At 38.5% G+C, this 17,877-nt stretch overlaps 1 protein-coding gene across 1 annotated transcript in view; it reads right to left on the bottom strand.

Moving 5' to 3' along the window:
• Positions 1-17,877, bottom strand: part of SLAIN1 (SLAIN motif family member 1) — a 48,714-nt gene that overhangs the window by 10,447 nt on the left and 20,390 nt on the right. Inside the window, exons 3-5 of the mRNA XM_056502737.1 lie at positions 10,643-10,792; positions 8,687-8,836; positions 6,309-6,647 (exon numbers count right to left, since the gene is read on the bottom strand). Coding sequence (XP_056358712.1) covers positions 6,309-6,647; positions 8,687-8,836; positions 10,643-10,792 — 639 coding nt within the window. The remainder of the gene's footprint in view (positions 1-6,308; positions 6,648-8,686; positions 8,837-10,642; positions 10,793-17,877) is intronic.

Below are 17,877 nucleotides of genomic sequence, written 5' to 3'. Positions count from 1 at the left end.
AGAAAAATATTTTTCCAAGCTGCTTTCCTTTCCAGACCTCTTTGCTCTCCTAAGACTGATGAGAAAATTAACAGAGTGGAGAAGAGCAGAGATGTATTCTTAGTTGAGAATTAATTTGCTCAAACAGTCCTGTTTGTGACGAACACTGGAATTTGCTACAGTTTCTGCTACCTCGTCTGCACTAATCTGGTTCAGTGGCAAACCTAAAAAAATCATCTGTTGCTTGCAGTTTGTTTTGTTAGGAAGAAATGGAGAGTAACACCAGTAAGGGACTTTGAAGGACATACACCTGTTCAAGATATGACTGGATGTGGCACTTGGTGCCATGGTCTAGTTGGCAAGGTGGTCATCAGTCAGCAACTGGAATTGATGATCTCCAACAGCATCCATAGTTATTACTGCGACCTACGACTGAATCTCAGCTATAATTTAGGCGGATAAAAATATGGTGTTTAAGTAGAATGCAGCCACATAAAACATCACAGGTATATCTTTGCCTTTTCCAGGCTTCTTTGAGATAAAATACCATGACTACAGATGTAGTGTTGAGGTATTGGTACATGTGAAGAAAATTCAAGGACAGATCATGCAAGGGGAATTATTAATTGGCTCCTGGTTCTTACCATCTTCTAAGAATAATTCATGCACATACACACTTGTTTGTCATTTCATGAGCTCTCTTTAGGCAGCATACATACTGAATTTGCCCATTGCCTCTAAAGCACAAGAAAAGCTGGGAATTGTGAAATACAGGATACTATGCCCTCAGATGAAAATGTACATGAAAAGGCCACCCCATAGCACAGATCATATTCACTACTACTAGAAACAGGTCAAAAGGCAGGAAAGTGTGTCCCTTCTTTGTCAAACATTCCACAGAATTACAGTGAAGACAACAGTTTGTTTCTCACCCAGCTGCTTCAGATCTGATTTTCTGCCAGGAAGTTCTTCCCCTGATGCTATTTCTTCTCTGAAGTCGGCTCAGGATCAGTGGCCCAGCTTCTTTCTGGCAGGACACCAGCAGAGGCAGCACGTGCTTTCTGTCTTCTGATCCCTGCACCGCTGGTGGCCGTCCCCATTCCACTGCTCACTTTTTTTTCCGTTCCTTGACCTAATACTATCACTGGCCGAAGATTAATTCATGTAGCACGCAAAAAGACCTTGTCCTGGGGGCAAAGCTGTCCCAGAACAGGTGCACTCTTGATGGGCTGTTGGATGGGGACTTCTGTAGCAGTTCTTGGTCAGTATCATCTTGTATCAGCCAAAATGCCTGATCCAGTGAGGTTCTCCTTGCAAGGAGGGCTTAAGTTGACTCTATAGTGAAGTCTTTTTAAACACGTTTATTCCTTCACAGTTATTCTCTGCAAGTGTTGTCAATGTTTTATTTGAACAAAAGGACCCCCAAACCTCACCAAAAGCACAGAAGTGTGATACAATGAATCAGAATTGTGTCTCAGAGAAATCTGTTATTACTGTTTGAGCTATGTTAGCAGTTTCTCACACATACCTAAATCCTTCACACAAATCCTGCAAATTCTGTACTGCATGCGCAAACAGATCAAGGTAAAACCATAAGGAAAAAACCCATGCTTCTCTATTTTAAAGAATACATTCTTTATTATGTAGACATTCAGAGTGTGTTCTGAAATCCTTAAACTTGTAGACTCCAACCTCACTTTATGGGATTAATTTCTCTTCCTCATCTCTGAAAACTTGAGATGAGTATCTGCATTATATTTGTCACAGTTTAACATGTATGACATTCCAGATACACCAGGGTCTTCTTAAGTCACAAGCTGATACAATACAGACATCAGTGTGTAAAAACACAAATACAGATTAAAGGAAGTCCTTCAGTTAAGTGAGTGATGCCATTATCAATAATTTCAACACCTACATTTTATTCAGAATTATTACTTTATCTCATCCTGGCTTCACGTGCATGCGTCTCCTGGCACAGATAGAGCAAATTAAAGATTTTTCCATTAGCCTTTCGTGAGTTCTCCCACTGATCACTGTCCTCAATATAGGAAGCAAAGTAAGATTATTTTATTCCTTTTCTTTAATAAAGTCTGCAACAATTTCCTAGAGAAAATTTTTCCTTTCTGACCGAGCAAGGGAGGTTATGAACAAAAAACACTTCATAAGTGAACCCATATCCAAACACAACGTACTGCTGCTCTTCTATATCTGCCTGGAGTTTCCTTAAAAAACCCAAACAACAAACAGATACCAAAATTGCAGCTTTCAAAATGAGGCAACTGCCAATGACATCCATAATATTTCTGAAGTATAAGCGAGAAAGTTACTAATAACTAGTAATTTCTGGAAAATAAAAGCAAAGTTTTTCAAGTGAATGGTATCTGTGGTCTTTTTATGAAGGTATATGCCAAGCTAAAAACTTAAAAAGCAACGTGAAAAGGTAATAGAAAATACACATTAAGATTAATCAGACTAAATGCATTACTACTCCATGAACCATGTATTTTTCATCTACCCCTTCTTACTGTATTATAATAAACTGCTTCTTTACCTGGAAAATTTGTCCAAAATACAGTTTCCAATTCTCATGTATTTTAAAAACGGACACTTTAAAATGCACATAAAATAAGTGGTGCCAGGATAAAAGGTTGTAAGCAAGCTGATCTCAAGAGATGGGAAGTGAGCTTGAACACAAGAAAATCAATCCCATTTTCAGTATCTTGTTTATCCTGGATTTTGATTACTCTGGATGATTTCACAGCACTATAGTCAACCATTACTTCTGGATTTCAGAAAATCAGAAGTATAAAGGACAAAAATACTAACAGCTATTAAAAATTAGTAAAATCATTACACAGAAATAAAAAATATTTTTAAAAAGTTGAAGTGAAAGCAGTTACTTTTTGCATCAAGTAACAAAAAGAATGCATATTTACAGACAACATAAAGCAGAAACCGGCTTGGTTTCATGACTTTCAGTGGTATTTCTTGTATGAAAATGACTATATATAAAGTATTATTGATATTAATAGTTAGCAGTGTTTTAAGTTGTTAATCAGGAACTTCTTTAAATTTGACTAAGGGGAGAGAGACAAGTATAAATCTTTCCACTGCAAATATATCAAAAGCTTTATTAAAGTATAAAACACACACTAACTAGACAAACTTACTTCAGCTAATTACAACAGATACTTAAAAGCAGTTCACATCCTGTCTCTCTCAGATTTTCTTTAAATTATGTATTTCTGACCTACCAACCAATTACAAAATCCCTGAAAATCAGAATACCTTAAAAGGTTTGCAAATGGAATTTTTCTGATGTAACTCATCATTACAAAAAATTCAGGTGATTTAGGAAGAGGGCGTAATTGAACAAGGAAAACAAGACCAAACAGATTTCACAAAAAGCTTATCAATTACTGTATTTTTGCCAGAACTGGCAATAAAGCCTATTAGAAAGCAAAAAAAACACACACACTTGAGAGACAGTAGCTGTGGAAAATACTGTTTAAAAGTACAAGTACACCTACAGCTACAAGTGGCTCCAATTGCAACATATTTCACATCTAAACATATTAAGATTGACACCCACCTGCCACTTTATGCTAGTGTTTACCAGGAGTCTTCCAGTACAAGTTGTTGGGGACTGGCAATAAATATGACTGGCAGCATTCACTCAGACATGAGTGGGATAAGGAGAGATAAAGAACCTGGACCTGAGAGTGCGGGGTAGAATAGTTTAGTGTGGTCCAGAAGTATGTAATTTTCTCTTCCAACAGATGTACAGCAATTTAAAACAAAGGGCAGAGTGTCAGTATAACAGCAGGGGCAGTGCTTTGCTACAATATATTGGCAAGAACAATATAAAGCTCAAAAATATGGCTTCAAACACAGCTGGAAAACATCTGAGAGACCATTCTCACCCCTAGAAAAGGCAGAAGATCACCAGCACAAGTCAGTGCCTATATGAAGGTACCCCATGGCATCCCACAGATCCCAGGTTGTTCATGGACTCTAAACAGCACTGACACAGGGTGATGGTAAAGCCAGGGTGCAAAGTACCTCATGTAGCTCTACATGCAACTGAATTAGGCCCTTCATTGGGGTTGGCACCCACATCTCAGCACTTACATGTAGGTGCTTCTCATCAGGCAACCAGTATTATACTCCTAAAAGAATTATTCCAGGTTTATCAAACTTCCACCATATTTTTCACATGCAGGTGATTAAGTAAGTACCTCAACTAGAGGACCATGGCAAATAAACATCACCAAAAGCAAGTAGGGCAGCATCCCTCAAACTATTTGCCTAAAGGCAAAAAATTGTGATTAAGCTAAATATGTAGACTAATTTAGGAAAAATATTGTGTCAAAGCTAAATACTGGGGTTTTTACCTCAGACTGAGTGTCAAAATTCAACAGTTACTTGCTGCTTATTCTTCTTTTATGAAAAGTTCTGCGAATGCTCAGATGAAGCAGAAGCCAGACCCTTGACTGCACATACAAGAACACAAGTGATCTCTTTGGGGGAAGACAAAGGAATAAAGATTTCGGAAGACTGCTGGAATGGCCAAGAGCAGCACAGCATGTGGTATGTGTGACTTAATTATTAATTATGGATCATGCTTTCCACATATACTGAAGGCAGAAACTAAAGGTTCAGTTTGCCAAGGTGGTAAATGTTGATGAAATATCTTAATACTACACAGACATACTCAGTACAGTGAACACTTGACTCCTTATCTCCTTATCTGCCAAAAGATCACAGTCAAAGTGAAATGTTTCTCACTATCAGTGTTTGTCACTTACATGGATCAGAGCTGCATGTGTTAGAGGCTGAAGGTGTAGAAGTTAAGGAGATAATTCCCTTCTAAAGACAGTAGTACTGACTGTCTTTACAGCACTGTTTGTCATTCCTGCAAACAGGCAACTGAAGTCACGTGTCCAACTTCTGGGTTATGCCAAACACATTATCCAACACCTCTAAGTTCTTGAGAAAAAAAGTCGACCAGGTGATAAAACTGGTGGTCTTCTACATTTATACACTTCGTAGTTAACAAACTAGGAGTCTAATGTATTTGGTGCCTTAAAGGTTTCCATGCTTTTCCCTGCAGGAAATCCAATGCTTATGTTCCACTGACATGGAACATAAAAAAAAAATCATTCAAAACACATTTGGGAGCCACATAAAAATATGGCAGCAGCACATCATTCTCTTATTCCTGAACAAAAATGCCTCAAAGCCTTCCTTCCATCTCACAACACTTCTGCAAGCTCAGCACTGCTGTCCCACTCTTGTTCCTCCCTGACAAGAGAAGTAAGATTAATATGGCACAAATGCTGTACCAACAGACACCCACGCTGCTCTACCCTCTGTTAACATCACCTCTCCTTCTATATTGCCACTTGTCAATTATTCTTCCATGCCATGGCTTACTTAGAATCTAAGTGGTTTGGGCATCAACCTGTCATGTCTTGTTTGTCAGAAAAGCAACATGCATACCTGTAGCACCATAAATAGCAACTATATGTTGTTTTGAACAACATATTTGTTTTCTTGCCCAAGGGTGAGCTGTAACCTGCAATTTTCTTTGCAATGTTACAAAGAAGACCCTGGCTGGAAATGGACTGTTTAGAATTAACTTAGGCGAAAGATTGAAGGTATAGGAAAGTAAAATGCAGCAGAAAGAAGAAAATTGTGATTATAATAAGGAAAGAAAAGAAATTAACAGCAACAATGGAGGGAAACTTGAATTGTGAGTAAGCACTGAGAGATAAATCTTCCAGACTCCGGAATATCTCTTAAATGCAGTGCAAAAAAGCAGCAATATCTCAGGATAGTTTGAGAGTGACATTATCTCCAAATGCTTTAACAATCAGCCCTATCAGATCTGGAATAGAGACAAGGTGCCACAAGCTCTCATCACAGTGCAGCTGCATTAACAGCAAATTCCGGAATAAAAAAGAAAATTAAAATCTGAAAACCGAGATCCGTATTTTACTGCATCCACAATGGACACGTGTACATCAAGCTTGAAAGTCCCAGAGGTTCTTCTAACCAACTATTAGCCTGCTAAAACATGCTCTTCTTTACTTTTTTTTTCTTCACTTGTGGTCATCTTTGCAGCATTTTAAAACAGACTAAAGCAACAACTTTCATGATCAGGTCACAGATTACACTTTGTAGAAAACTGCTCAGCAATAACATCCCTTAATCAATTATACAGGCTTAAATTATTTGCCACAATTTTATGTACAATTCATCTTTAAAATGGCACTGGAACTTGGCAGAGAAAAGACCACTTCTCAGAAAAGCATGCAACCCACCTCCATTAATCCTATTTGGTTGCTGCTCTGGAGTTTGGGCTTGAGGAGAGTAGAAGGGCTGCTGGTAAGTATTTGCAGGGAATTGTGGGGAAGTAGGGCTCCTCCTGCAGTCCCGGATACTGGAGAAAGTCTGTGAGTGAGGAATCCCTCTCTGGAAGGGGGAGCAGCGAGTCAGACGTGGCTGTGGAGGTGGAAGGTGGTCAAACTCCTCCTCATCCTCAAGACTATAGCGATCATAGTCCTGGTCACTGCATGTCCCTTTCTTTCCCGCATGCAGAGAAACACTGGAAGTGTGCCTTGACACAGATGCTGAAGTTGAAGCATAATCTTGCCTAAGGCCTGTAAATTCCAAGAGGAGGATGATTCAGCTTCTGCTAAGTGATTAACTCTTAATATGCACTTCAATCTTGAAAACTATACGTGTAAGTAAACAGAATTCTACAGCAAGAATTGAATTTAAAATGTAATCAGGCTGAAGAGCTGATGTAGGATTCATCTGATTTACTTTCAGGCACCTAAAGCTTGAATTCTTTCTTCCAAAATCTTTATTAATAAAATATTAAAAAAGAACACAGGAATCTCCAAAAGATGTCTTAGATGCCGTTCTTAAGATGAACCACACTCATTCTCTACCAATAAAGACTACATGACTACTGAGTTTTTAACTTCTCAATACTCTTAATTAGAGGAATTATTCTCGCAGTTTTCCAAGCTGTTGCTACTGAACTTCTGTATTCATGCAACAAAAATGTTTACAATGACATTTCTTAAACTTACAACCCATCTAAATCTGGCTCTCCTATACCCTGAACAATAATGAGCTCCTGACAGCATCCAGTCTTGTGGACAAGGCTAAGTGATAACACAACTGTATTTTACAAAAGTAGACAATCACACCACCCTCTTCTCAGAATGCCTGATTCTAAAAACCATCTCACTATAAGCACTACCCTGTAAGAGCCTGTTTGCTCCAGGTCAAGCGAGAGAGAAACATTCACATCCCTTGCACATCCCTTCTTTTTCCAGATGCACAGCAACCCAAGAAAAAACACTGCACTTCCAGGAGCCAAGTAACTCCGACAGCAGCTGCTGCTAACAACCTTCCTAGACTTACAAGAAGCCCCAATTTTTAACAGATGTCTTTGCTTCATAATGGAAACTTCTTAATTTGCTTCCTCTCCCCCTCCTCAAGGGGCAGTTTCTATTTGTGGCTGTGAAGAGAGCGTGCCTGCATGCATGTACAGAACTGCCACTTTCCACAGGATTAAGTGGTCAACAACTGTCATGTGCTCAAACATTCTCCACCAGCTGCTAGTACGAGGATGAGATAAAATCAATTGCACCCCTGACACAGATTTGAAGAAAAACCAGCATTTTTTTTCTTTCCAGTCTGCCAATGCCCTGATTCCTTAAAGAGCTAAGTACCTGAAATATTTTTTAAACCTCACTCTGAAGGAGATGAGCACAGCTGTCATTTAAGTAATGCAATCCTTTGTATCTCTGACAGTCATATCTTTTTTTCTTTTTAGAATTAGAACGCTTGCAAATTTCTCTGCTGAACATGATGCGTGCCACCAGATACTCAGCAAGTTCTCCTGCTGACAGGTGACCATTCTGCCTGCTCAGTCTGGTGGCTTCAGCCAGGTCACAGCTCTAATTTTTCTCATTTTATTATTTTTGTTTTATATAATCACTTATCACTTATTATTTGGCATATTAATTCATTCTGTAAATTTCTCTTGCTGTTTATCTCATCACTTTCTCCCTCTCACTTGGCACTAAGGATGTGGGAGAAATACTCCACTTACTGTCTCAGTGATCTTTAAGTCAAATGCCCTTTATTAAATAATAAAGACAATATTACAAACCTTACTATTAAGCCAAACTATAATCCATGTCAAATAAGATGCTAGGCTCAGATTTGTGCATGATTACTAGTGCTAAACCAAGATAATAAATTTAATGGCCCCAATTTGGTATTTAAGGGGGATTTCATTTCAAAACTCATCTGAAAATCTAAGAAAATTGAAGTGGTGGCTAAGAAAGACAAGAGAGCTGCTTACTTTTACCTTTCTCATTAAATGCATGCATGAGAAAAATGCCTTAGCATCTTCCCTCTCCAGAAATAAAAGTATTTCAATTAACAGTCAGAAAAATATAAACATAAAATTGTGAAAGATCCATTACCAGTTCAGATCAACCTGAACCCAATAATGTGCACATTTCCTCCATGCAGGTGAAGAGTATTTCCACCTGCCACTCAAGAAAGCAAAACTACTTAAAAAATATCTACTTGATTGAGACCAGACTGGAGCAGTATTAACTGTTATGGGAAATCTTCCTCAGACTGTTAGGAAAACCAAAAAAGTGCCACCTACTCTCCTCCTGCAGACGAGCCATGATCTGAACATCAGTGAGGTCCTGGAGCTTGTAGCCCATGGAGATGGAATCATCTTCCAGCTCCGAAGTGCTCAGTTCACTGTCTATTGATGACTGTGGACTCAAAGGGGAACTCCTAGAAATGTACCCTATGTAAAAAAACATACACTTTTAGGCTACAAATTTGGCCACCTTCATTCAGAATCATTTGCTCTTTACATTACAGTAGCTTAAAACATTTTCTGAATAGCACATAAAAACTTTCAGAAGTGTAGTTCAATTCACTAACAATTAGTGAAGAGCTTTGATATTCATGAGAAATACTAAGTGCAGGAATGGATCATGAATTCCTTGGCTTGTTCCCAAAATAGCATTGCATAGCCCAGATAATGAATAATTTACCCAATACTGTTCTGATACAGCTCAGATTAGTGTAGTCTAACTAACATCTGCATTTGCATCTCTCTTATGGGACTGTGGTACTCCCTACTATTTTTTTTTAAAAACAAGTGGATATGTGTCACTGACTTCTGCTTAATACTCAAATGCTGCATCACAGCCATTTAGCTAATTTTTACTATTCTTTTTTTAAGCTACCTATAATTATCATATAAATCAATCACAGTAACAATTAAGGTTGAGCATTATGCAACAGAAAAACATTGCTTCCCCCACAAAGCTACCTCTTTAAAAGGCTCTGGATTTCACTTTTTTCCTGTGTGTGTTACTAAAATATAAACTAATTTGCAATTAGTTATTGTCCAACTTATAGAAAAATCCCATCAACTAAAACAGTAAATCATTTTCTGATATCCTCTGGACCAAAGACTCACAGCCTACAGAGCAAGAGCTGCTGTGACTATGGCTCACCAGCTGTGCTTGTATGACAGGTGTGTTTGCATCCTTTAGCACTGCTGAAAGCAGACACCTAAAATTCATCCTAAATTCAGCTACTTTCTAAGAATATTTCCAAAAGAAAAGGACAGGCAGGAGATTGATTGCTTTGAAAGGATTGTATGGAATAAATGTGTTTGCTTTCTTAAATGTGCAAGTTACAGCAGTCCCTGAGGTTCTGCAGAGGTAGTAACAGCTGAGTTCTTTTGGAGCAGCAGAGGGAAGCCAGACAAGGTACTTGAGGGCATCTCAATTAGCATGAGTTCATTTAGGAACTAGGCTTCATCCCACTGAATAGGGAAGACATTTCACTCACATGCAGACAGCTACAGCAGGTGCTCTGGCTGGAGCTGATTCTCTGCAGTGATTTCATGCACTGTAAGGAACACTGCACACAGATTGCTGAGACACTGATCATCAGCCCATCCTCAGCCTATGCCTGCTCCTGCCAGCAATAAAATAACGCCTCTCCCTCAGAAGACTATCTTCTCCACTGCCACTCCAGTTTAAGAGAAGTCATAGATACAAACTGACTCCTGATATCTGTAGTGAAGAAGGAAAATGCGCATCCTTGAATTTACAGACCACAGTTTTCAATTTTCCTAGAACTTGTGTGTTCCCTGAAAATCAGTGGAAAACATAAAATCAATCTTGAACACTAACAACAATACCAGCTTGAAAACAAGCATGATTCTGCCAGCTCTTCTTCTTATAAATTCTCCCTGCAATTTCATTACACAGCTGTACATTTGTTTCTGTGGACACAAAGAAGGGACACTGTGGGGCAGAAATGAGCAACAAAGCTGGGGAGTGTTGAACCTGACAGCCACAACTGTACTACTGGGTAAATCATTAGTGGTATTTACTAGCATCACTTTCCTGTAATGTGCTGCACAACACTTGTAGTTAACAGCCAAATTTTAGGCCATTAAAAAAAAAACACAATTTCCCTCTGAGATGTGAGTTCACATACAATCATAACTGCTGTTAAATGCTAGCAGGATTAGATTAAATCAAGCACTTTTGTAAGCACAGTAAATCAATAAAAAGATAAGCATTACCTGTCCGTTCAGGTGTTAGTATTGCTTTACTGGAAGTTTTAGAGAAGCTGGGACTATTACAGCCATTGGTATATGGGGTGAGTCTTGCAACAGGACTATAGGGAAAAGCCAAGGAGACAGGTGTAGAGAAGAGGTTCCGCCATCGGCTAGCTGTTACAGACGCAAGGGAAGAAGGGAAAAAAAACAAGATTTACAGTTATTAATAGAACAGCGCTGTCAGAGAGAAAAACCATCTCATCTTAATCTGTTCACCATTTTTTACTTATTACAAGGGGAAAATAATGGTGAAAATTCAGCAGTAAATCAGAGGATCAGCATAGTCTTCTGAATGTAAAAGTGAGCTCTAAAAGGTTTTCTAGCAAATATATCTGTTGACTATATATAAATATACACCTTTTTGATATATATTCATCACATACATCACTGGGTGACCAACACACAAATAACCGAGGAAGTAAAAACTGCTACAGTTAGCAGACAAATGAAAATGAAATTTGTAGTGCTCTTCAAGGAATTGTTCACAGCAATTAATCACCACACAATTTAATTAGTAGCTAAATTATCAGTTATGGGAGTTTAGAGACAGGGCAGTAAAAGATGCTTAACCATCAAGTGCTAGAAACAACTGTAATCCCATATCACACTTCTAAGTTACCATATTTTCCCTTCTCTTTTTACACCATCGCATTCCTGATTCCAAAAGAATGATTTTTTTTTTCCCACTGTTTCTGGAATAACAGAACAAGGCATCCCTTTTTCTCCACATTGTTTACAAAAAGCTTTCAAGGCATCTGGTCTTCTAAGCAGCATCACAAAGCACTCAGAGTAGGCAAAAATAAAGCTAAAGACTTATTTCATTTATATTTACATTTATACAATTTACGTTTTCTTACCCAGTAAAAATATTAATACTTTTTTTTGCCAATTTTTACACACCTTGAAAAAAATAAAATGAACAACATCCACATGCTCTACCAAAAGGAATAAATATTAGTAATAAAATTGTTTTAAGAAAAAGGAAAATTTTAAAATATATAAATTTCAGAGAACTCATGCAGATACAAGAAAAGATGAAAAACATGTGATGGGATTGCTTTTTTTTAAATAGAATCTATTTTCTACTCATAGATGTTATGTACAGTGACACAAGAGGGGGAGTAGGAACACACTTACACCTAGCTTTGAAATTAACAGCATAACCTCAATGCTTAGCAGGTGTACTTTGCAGTGTCACAAGCCACAAACTGGTTTTCCAAACCAGAAGGGCCCAAAAGCTCTCAAAAGTCATTCTGTATTGCATGGCTACTTAATACCACTATCTGCTAAGTTATTTGGACTTGTTCATCTGGTCACTAACAGCCATTCAAGTAATACTCAAGTTTTCTGTTTTCCAACTTCCCTACCACCAAAATGATTTAGCAGGACATATGAACTTTATTCCTCTTTCTTGCTAATATCAACTCTCAGTAGCCATGGGAAGGATGTCTTGGCAGGCTGTCAATCACATTCTCAAAGCTTTCAGAGTGATCAGTTTATTACAAATCCAAGTTGTGTCGTTTCTCCTCCTATTCCCTTTGCTTTGACCTACTTAAATGTATCCTGGGTTTGTAAGAAGTAAAAGCCTTTTCAACTCTTCCCACAAGTGCTGCTAAGCTTGGAGTAAAGACAACTGCCTGCTTCCAGCACAGGCACAAAGCAGTCTGCTGGGGACAGGGACTACCTGCAGGGCTCAGGCTCTGAGGAAGGCTAAGTACACATTAGTAACACATAAAAATTCAATCAGTGTTCTTGGCTGTCCCCTCAAAGAATTATTACAATTCTCATTTCTAGTGATTCTAGTTCCTTCAAGCTCAAAGAAACCCAAGGTTCTGAGATCCTTAAAGGCAACATCAGCACCACTTGCTGGAAATTGCTCGATGCCAAGCCACACAACATTGACTGGATAGCTTGTCCTCAACATTCACTAACATGATCAGTTCTGAAGTGAAGCATTCAACTGTCTCAGGAAAAAAAGGAGAAGAAACACAGATGAACGTAACTCTACAAAGTAGCAATTAACATAAGTCCCTGGGGATGAGATTAATTTACAATGTGTTAATAACAGCAAATTGATCTGAGGCATTCACTGAAAGAAATCCACACAGTATGAATAGATTGCAGCATCACATCCACTAATCCACATCCAGCTAATGTCTGTCATTACCACTAGGAGCCATCAATAAGAGCAAGGGATGAGACAGTTCCTTGAGATTTCATTTTCCTGCCTAGCACAAGCTCCTGCTTTGTAGCAGCCTGATCATTTGCCAGGCCAATTAGCTGCCAGCATGTTCTCACCCCAGATGTGGTCAGGCACACAGCATAAATAAACATCATTCATTACCCCCTACAATAACCACTGTGAACTGGCCCACTGAGCACAAGGCAACAGCTATTGTGACTCTGAAAGCAAGAACCCACACCAAGAATATAATTAGTATTTATGGCAAACCAGATTTTAAATTCCTCTTTCACACAGCATGTCTTCTTAGGGAATAATGGATGGATGGATGGATGGATGGATGGGGACAAGAAGCTCTATCTACCTAACCTCTATATATACTAAATCTCTAGGGATACCAATGTAAAATATCCCCAATTCTACAAAATTCTGCCACCGTGCCTAAAATAAAACTTTCTAGTTTAAGCATCAAGAAATGACAGATACTGTTTATGCGTATGAGTAAATCCATTATTTAGGATCAAATATAGAAAACGGCTTTCATTAGGTTTCAAATGGAAATATCAACATACATATTGAGCACTTTACTACACTAACAAAGACAGCAGTATTAGACTTTCTGAAGTCTTGTGCTTGTGCCAAAACCATGAAACAGTACGTAGAAAGCGAGTGCTACAGACATGCAGGCAAATATGTAAATACCTGTAAAATTTGTAAAAACCCAAAACTGTGTGATGGATAGTCATTTCTTAACAGTTCTTTTGCTCCAAACTTATCATGAGACTGTCCTAGTTAACATGATAAGCACCTTCTGCTATGCATGGACAAGACAATGTTGTTAAGAATTTTATTTTAAAATCCCAGCTGTTCAGCTCTGAATTTTACAGTATTTGTTGCTTCTTCTTAAAGCCCCAATGCCAGTTACCTGCAGATGAAGCAAGATTATCAATTTGCCTTTAAAAACAAAGGAAATTTCTAATCTTCACAGTTGAATAGAAACATAGATAATCCTGCTCTGAGTAACTTATACTGAAGATGCACTGAAGGAAGGGATTCAGCCATGAAAAGGAATGCAGGATCATCTAAAATAACCAAGAAAAAGAAGCCAAAAAACCCATTTCATCTACTGACATAAAAGAGATAAATGCTTTCAATTTGACTTCTTGACGCATTAAAGTGGTGGAATGAATATTATAATACAATAAGCATAAGTTGTCCCAGTCATCTTAAGTCCATAGTTATTAGAAGTGTCCAACTTTCTGGGTATGATTTCCTTGGTTTTGATAAATTCTTCGTAACTAGACTGCTGATAATGCACTGTGTTGCACAGTTACCTACTCTATTATGTTAAAAAAGGACTTTCAAGCTGACCACATAAGAAAGCAATAAAAACCCTTCCTTTAACAAGTGAGACTGCTCATACCTTTAAAGTATTTACTAACAAAACTGAAGGTTTAAAATTTAATTAACCTGATTTTTATAACACCCCTGGAGATATCAAATACTAAAAGATAAAAATAGTAATGCATACAGGAAAACATGAGCAACTAATTAAAAGCCAAAAATATTCACCATACTGACTCCTGTGAATAATCTGTATTTAATAAGAACTGTTGCAAAAATTCACATGAAAGCCTGAACAAGTGAACATCCACAGAATTACAGCGCTCAAAAGGAACCGCACACCCTGCAAAACCACAGGATTCTGTACCATCTTTAAAGTAATTCCCTTCCTAAAACTAATCCCTCATTTAAGCTACATAAGGTTAAAAAAATCCTAAACATATACAGAAGCTTGTTGTTGAAAGGCAAGATGAAATTTGCTGTTTAAATTAATGGAAATGTTCATCAGCTGGAACATAAGGTAATAACAGACAGAGATCCTCATTAAGTTGCTTTAATTATGAGAGGTTACATTGGTGTGAACAGGGACAGTACAAGCACAGGTCCTCTACTTGAGGCATCAGATAGACCCAGAACATCATATGTGATATATCTAGGACATGTGGGTGACCAAGCACTGCAACAGGTTGCCCTGTGAGGCTGTGGAGTCTCCCTCACTGAAAGCCATATGGACACAACCCTGTGCAATGTGTTATAGGATGGTCCTGCCTGAGCACGGAGGTTGGACCAGATGACCCACTGTGGTCCTTTCCAGCTTGACCCATTCTCTGATTCTGTGGTCATATCAGCTAAGGCTATAAGGGTTTCCAAGAAACCAAACATGCACATTTTAAACACCTTCCCATTTTCTTAACTCCATTATGAAACTCCCAGAACAAGAACTTACCTTCACTCTAAGCACCACAAATAAACAATATTTTTTGCTATAAAGACAGAAAATAATAAAATCATATATATCAGTGTTATACTACTGACTAAACATGCTAAATTATATGAGGCATGCTCATCCACTCAATTAACTTAACTTTTGTATAGGCCTCCAGGCAAAGTCAAAAATACTCTTTAAGCTCAGGCTTAAAACAAATTATATTGCATACATGATGACATTTGAATATGGGTTCTAATCACATAGCCCAAACAAAATCCTCTTTCGAGCTAGCACTAGAGGAATATTTACAATACCATCAATCCACAGTACTGCAAATCATTTCCTGCCAACACAATTTCTTCAGAGCAGAAAACCCAAACCACTTCCCTGGTGTATTCTGCACATATGTGGTTGCACAGCAGCCACACTTAAAAGAAAAATACTTCTCATGGGAGTAAAATACTGAGACCTACATGGAAAAGAGACGCATTCAGCTGATCACAGGAGAAAATCAGGAGCACTAGAAAGGAATTCAAAACACTCTCCTTACCAGAGATAAGAATGCCTAAGCCAGCTAAGAGGCATAACCTCAGTGAGGCGTAATTAGTATCTCCCTCCCAAAGACAGGTATTTAACCTTCACTTTTGATCCCTGCAAAAAAGCAATTCAGAGTCTGAAAATTACTCCTCAGTCAGACACACATCTGAGAATCGCTATGTGTCTAACAAGCCTGAAAAGACTGACAGAGGAAAACATGAAGGTTTTCCCCACTACTCACTGATTAGTGCTGCTATTGGGACACTGGCTCAAGAAGCAGGAAACATGGGCTCCCTCCCACTACTCAGCAGACTGTAGAGATTTACATGAGTCACTCAAAAACGTAGAGTTCCTGCAAGAACTTGAAGCAATATAAGGCAGAAGACAGATGCTAGATATTTAGAAGGAACCAACACTGTTGCCCCTATCCAGTAAGAGAACTTCAGGGAGCCAGACCTTCAAAGAAGCAGGATCTGTATTTCAAGTACTTCAGTCACTCCTGAACACACAGACCTTGGATGCGCGTGCAATCCTTTGGTCTGTTTCAAAGGGTGAGGCATTCAGCTTCTGTGCTCAAAACGACTGTAACACCTTCTAGGGTTTTTCAAAGCTTTCCTTGTAGTTTTAAGTCATAAAAATTCACTTTTTGGAAAAAAAAAAAAAGTTTATAATTTACAAGATTGTAAAATCTGAGCTTTATACAGCAATGTTTTCAGTTCTAATAACTGTGAGTACAGAGCATTGAGTTGTGCCTATAAATCTGGAAGTTAGTCTGGGGCATTACCATTTTCCCGTCTTGTTGAATTATACACATTGAAGTTCTTGACTTTTCCAGCAGCACACTCCTAGTTCCAGTCTCCCACAGCCATCAGCTTTGGTCACCCCATCAGCTTATTCCAGTTTGATTTCCTAACCACAGCTGTAGCTCAGCCAGCCATCCTACTAGTGGCAGGAACTTTACCATCAGGCACAGTCACACCTCATATGCTTAATGCACATTTGCACTCACACTGAAACTGTCACTGCCCAAAACTATTTCCCTGCCCTGTCACACAGAGCTCACAGAATGCTTAAGGCTTGTTTGTCATTTCTGTCTGTTGATTTCTCCATCAGAGGGAGAGCACCCCCTCATCCCCAACTACAACAAGAACAAAAAATTCCCAAGTACAGGGAATATGAGAACTTCAGTTTTAAAAATATGAGAAAACTGGGAGTACCTGAAAAGTTTGTTTCACATGAAGCAAAACCATTTTTGAAAAACTGTATTAAAAAGATCTAGTATCAGCATAGAATGAGAAAGCAGTTCAGTTGGTATGTATCAGTATAAAACTGCTTGATATAGAGAGCTACAGCACATACCTCAAGAGCTGCCTGAGAAAAAACAGCAGAGACCTCTTTTAAGGTGGAATCAGAAAATCTGTCTAAATTGCAGCAGTTCCAGTAACTTTCAGCTAGCACAGCAAGTAATGCAATCAGCAGTGTCTGGCATACTGCTGCTGGTGACAGAAATGTAAATCTAAGATTCAGGACTAATACTCTGCATGACATAGTCCAGTGGTACCAATGACTGCATATCAGTGTGAGCGGGGAAGTTTCAAAGGTAAAGGTACAACTACTCTAGTTCGATGTATTCCAGTGAAAGGCTGACCTGAAAATTGTTTTTGTACACACCGAATGCAGAAAACACAACCACAGCACTGTCCAGCTGCAGCATGCTGAAGAGCATGGAAACTCCAACCATCGTTCTCTGTCACCAAAATGATTTTATGACATCAAAGAATTCAAAAGACTAGAAAGGAAATGGTATAAGCTACTTCCTACAAATCCCAAAGGACACTACACTTTAGCTATGGAGGGCAGGGTTGTGAGTTTTTTCTTATTTTGTTGTTTGTTTGTTTTTTTTAACTCGGCTCCTTTTTTTAAGGCAAACCTTTTACTGTACAGCTATGTAAACAGACAAACACAGGGTGCACAACGATACCTGCATTCACACACACAAAAGCAAACTTTCTGATTAGAGCTAACAGACAAACTCAGCTTCCCAGCTTCCCTCTTTTGAGAGCCTGCCCAAATACTGAAATATTATGCCTTAGGCATGACCTAGGGCCCAAATCTCTGTTCTGTCCCCAGCTCCCAGATTTTATATTAAAAAAGTCAATCTGATGCATTTTAATTATACTTGGTGGATTGACCAGAACCCAGGAGCAT

This window comes from Oenanthe melanoleuca, chromosome 1, assembly GCF_029582105.1.
Source record: "Oenanthe melanoleuca isolate GR-GAL-2019-014 chromosome 1, OMel1.0, whole genome shotgun sequence".
NCBI classification, from domain to species: Eukaryota; Metazoa; Chordata; class Aves; order Passeriformes; family Muscicapidae; genus Oenanthe; species Oenanthe melanoleuca.
Note: the sequence above shows the minus strand (reverse complement) of the source record. Positions and strands in the feature narration are given on the sequence as shown.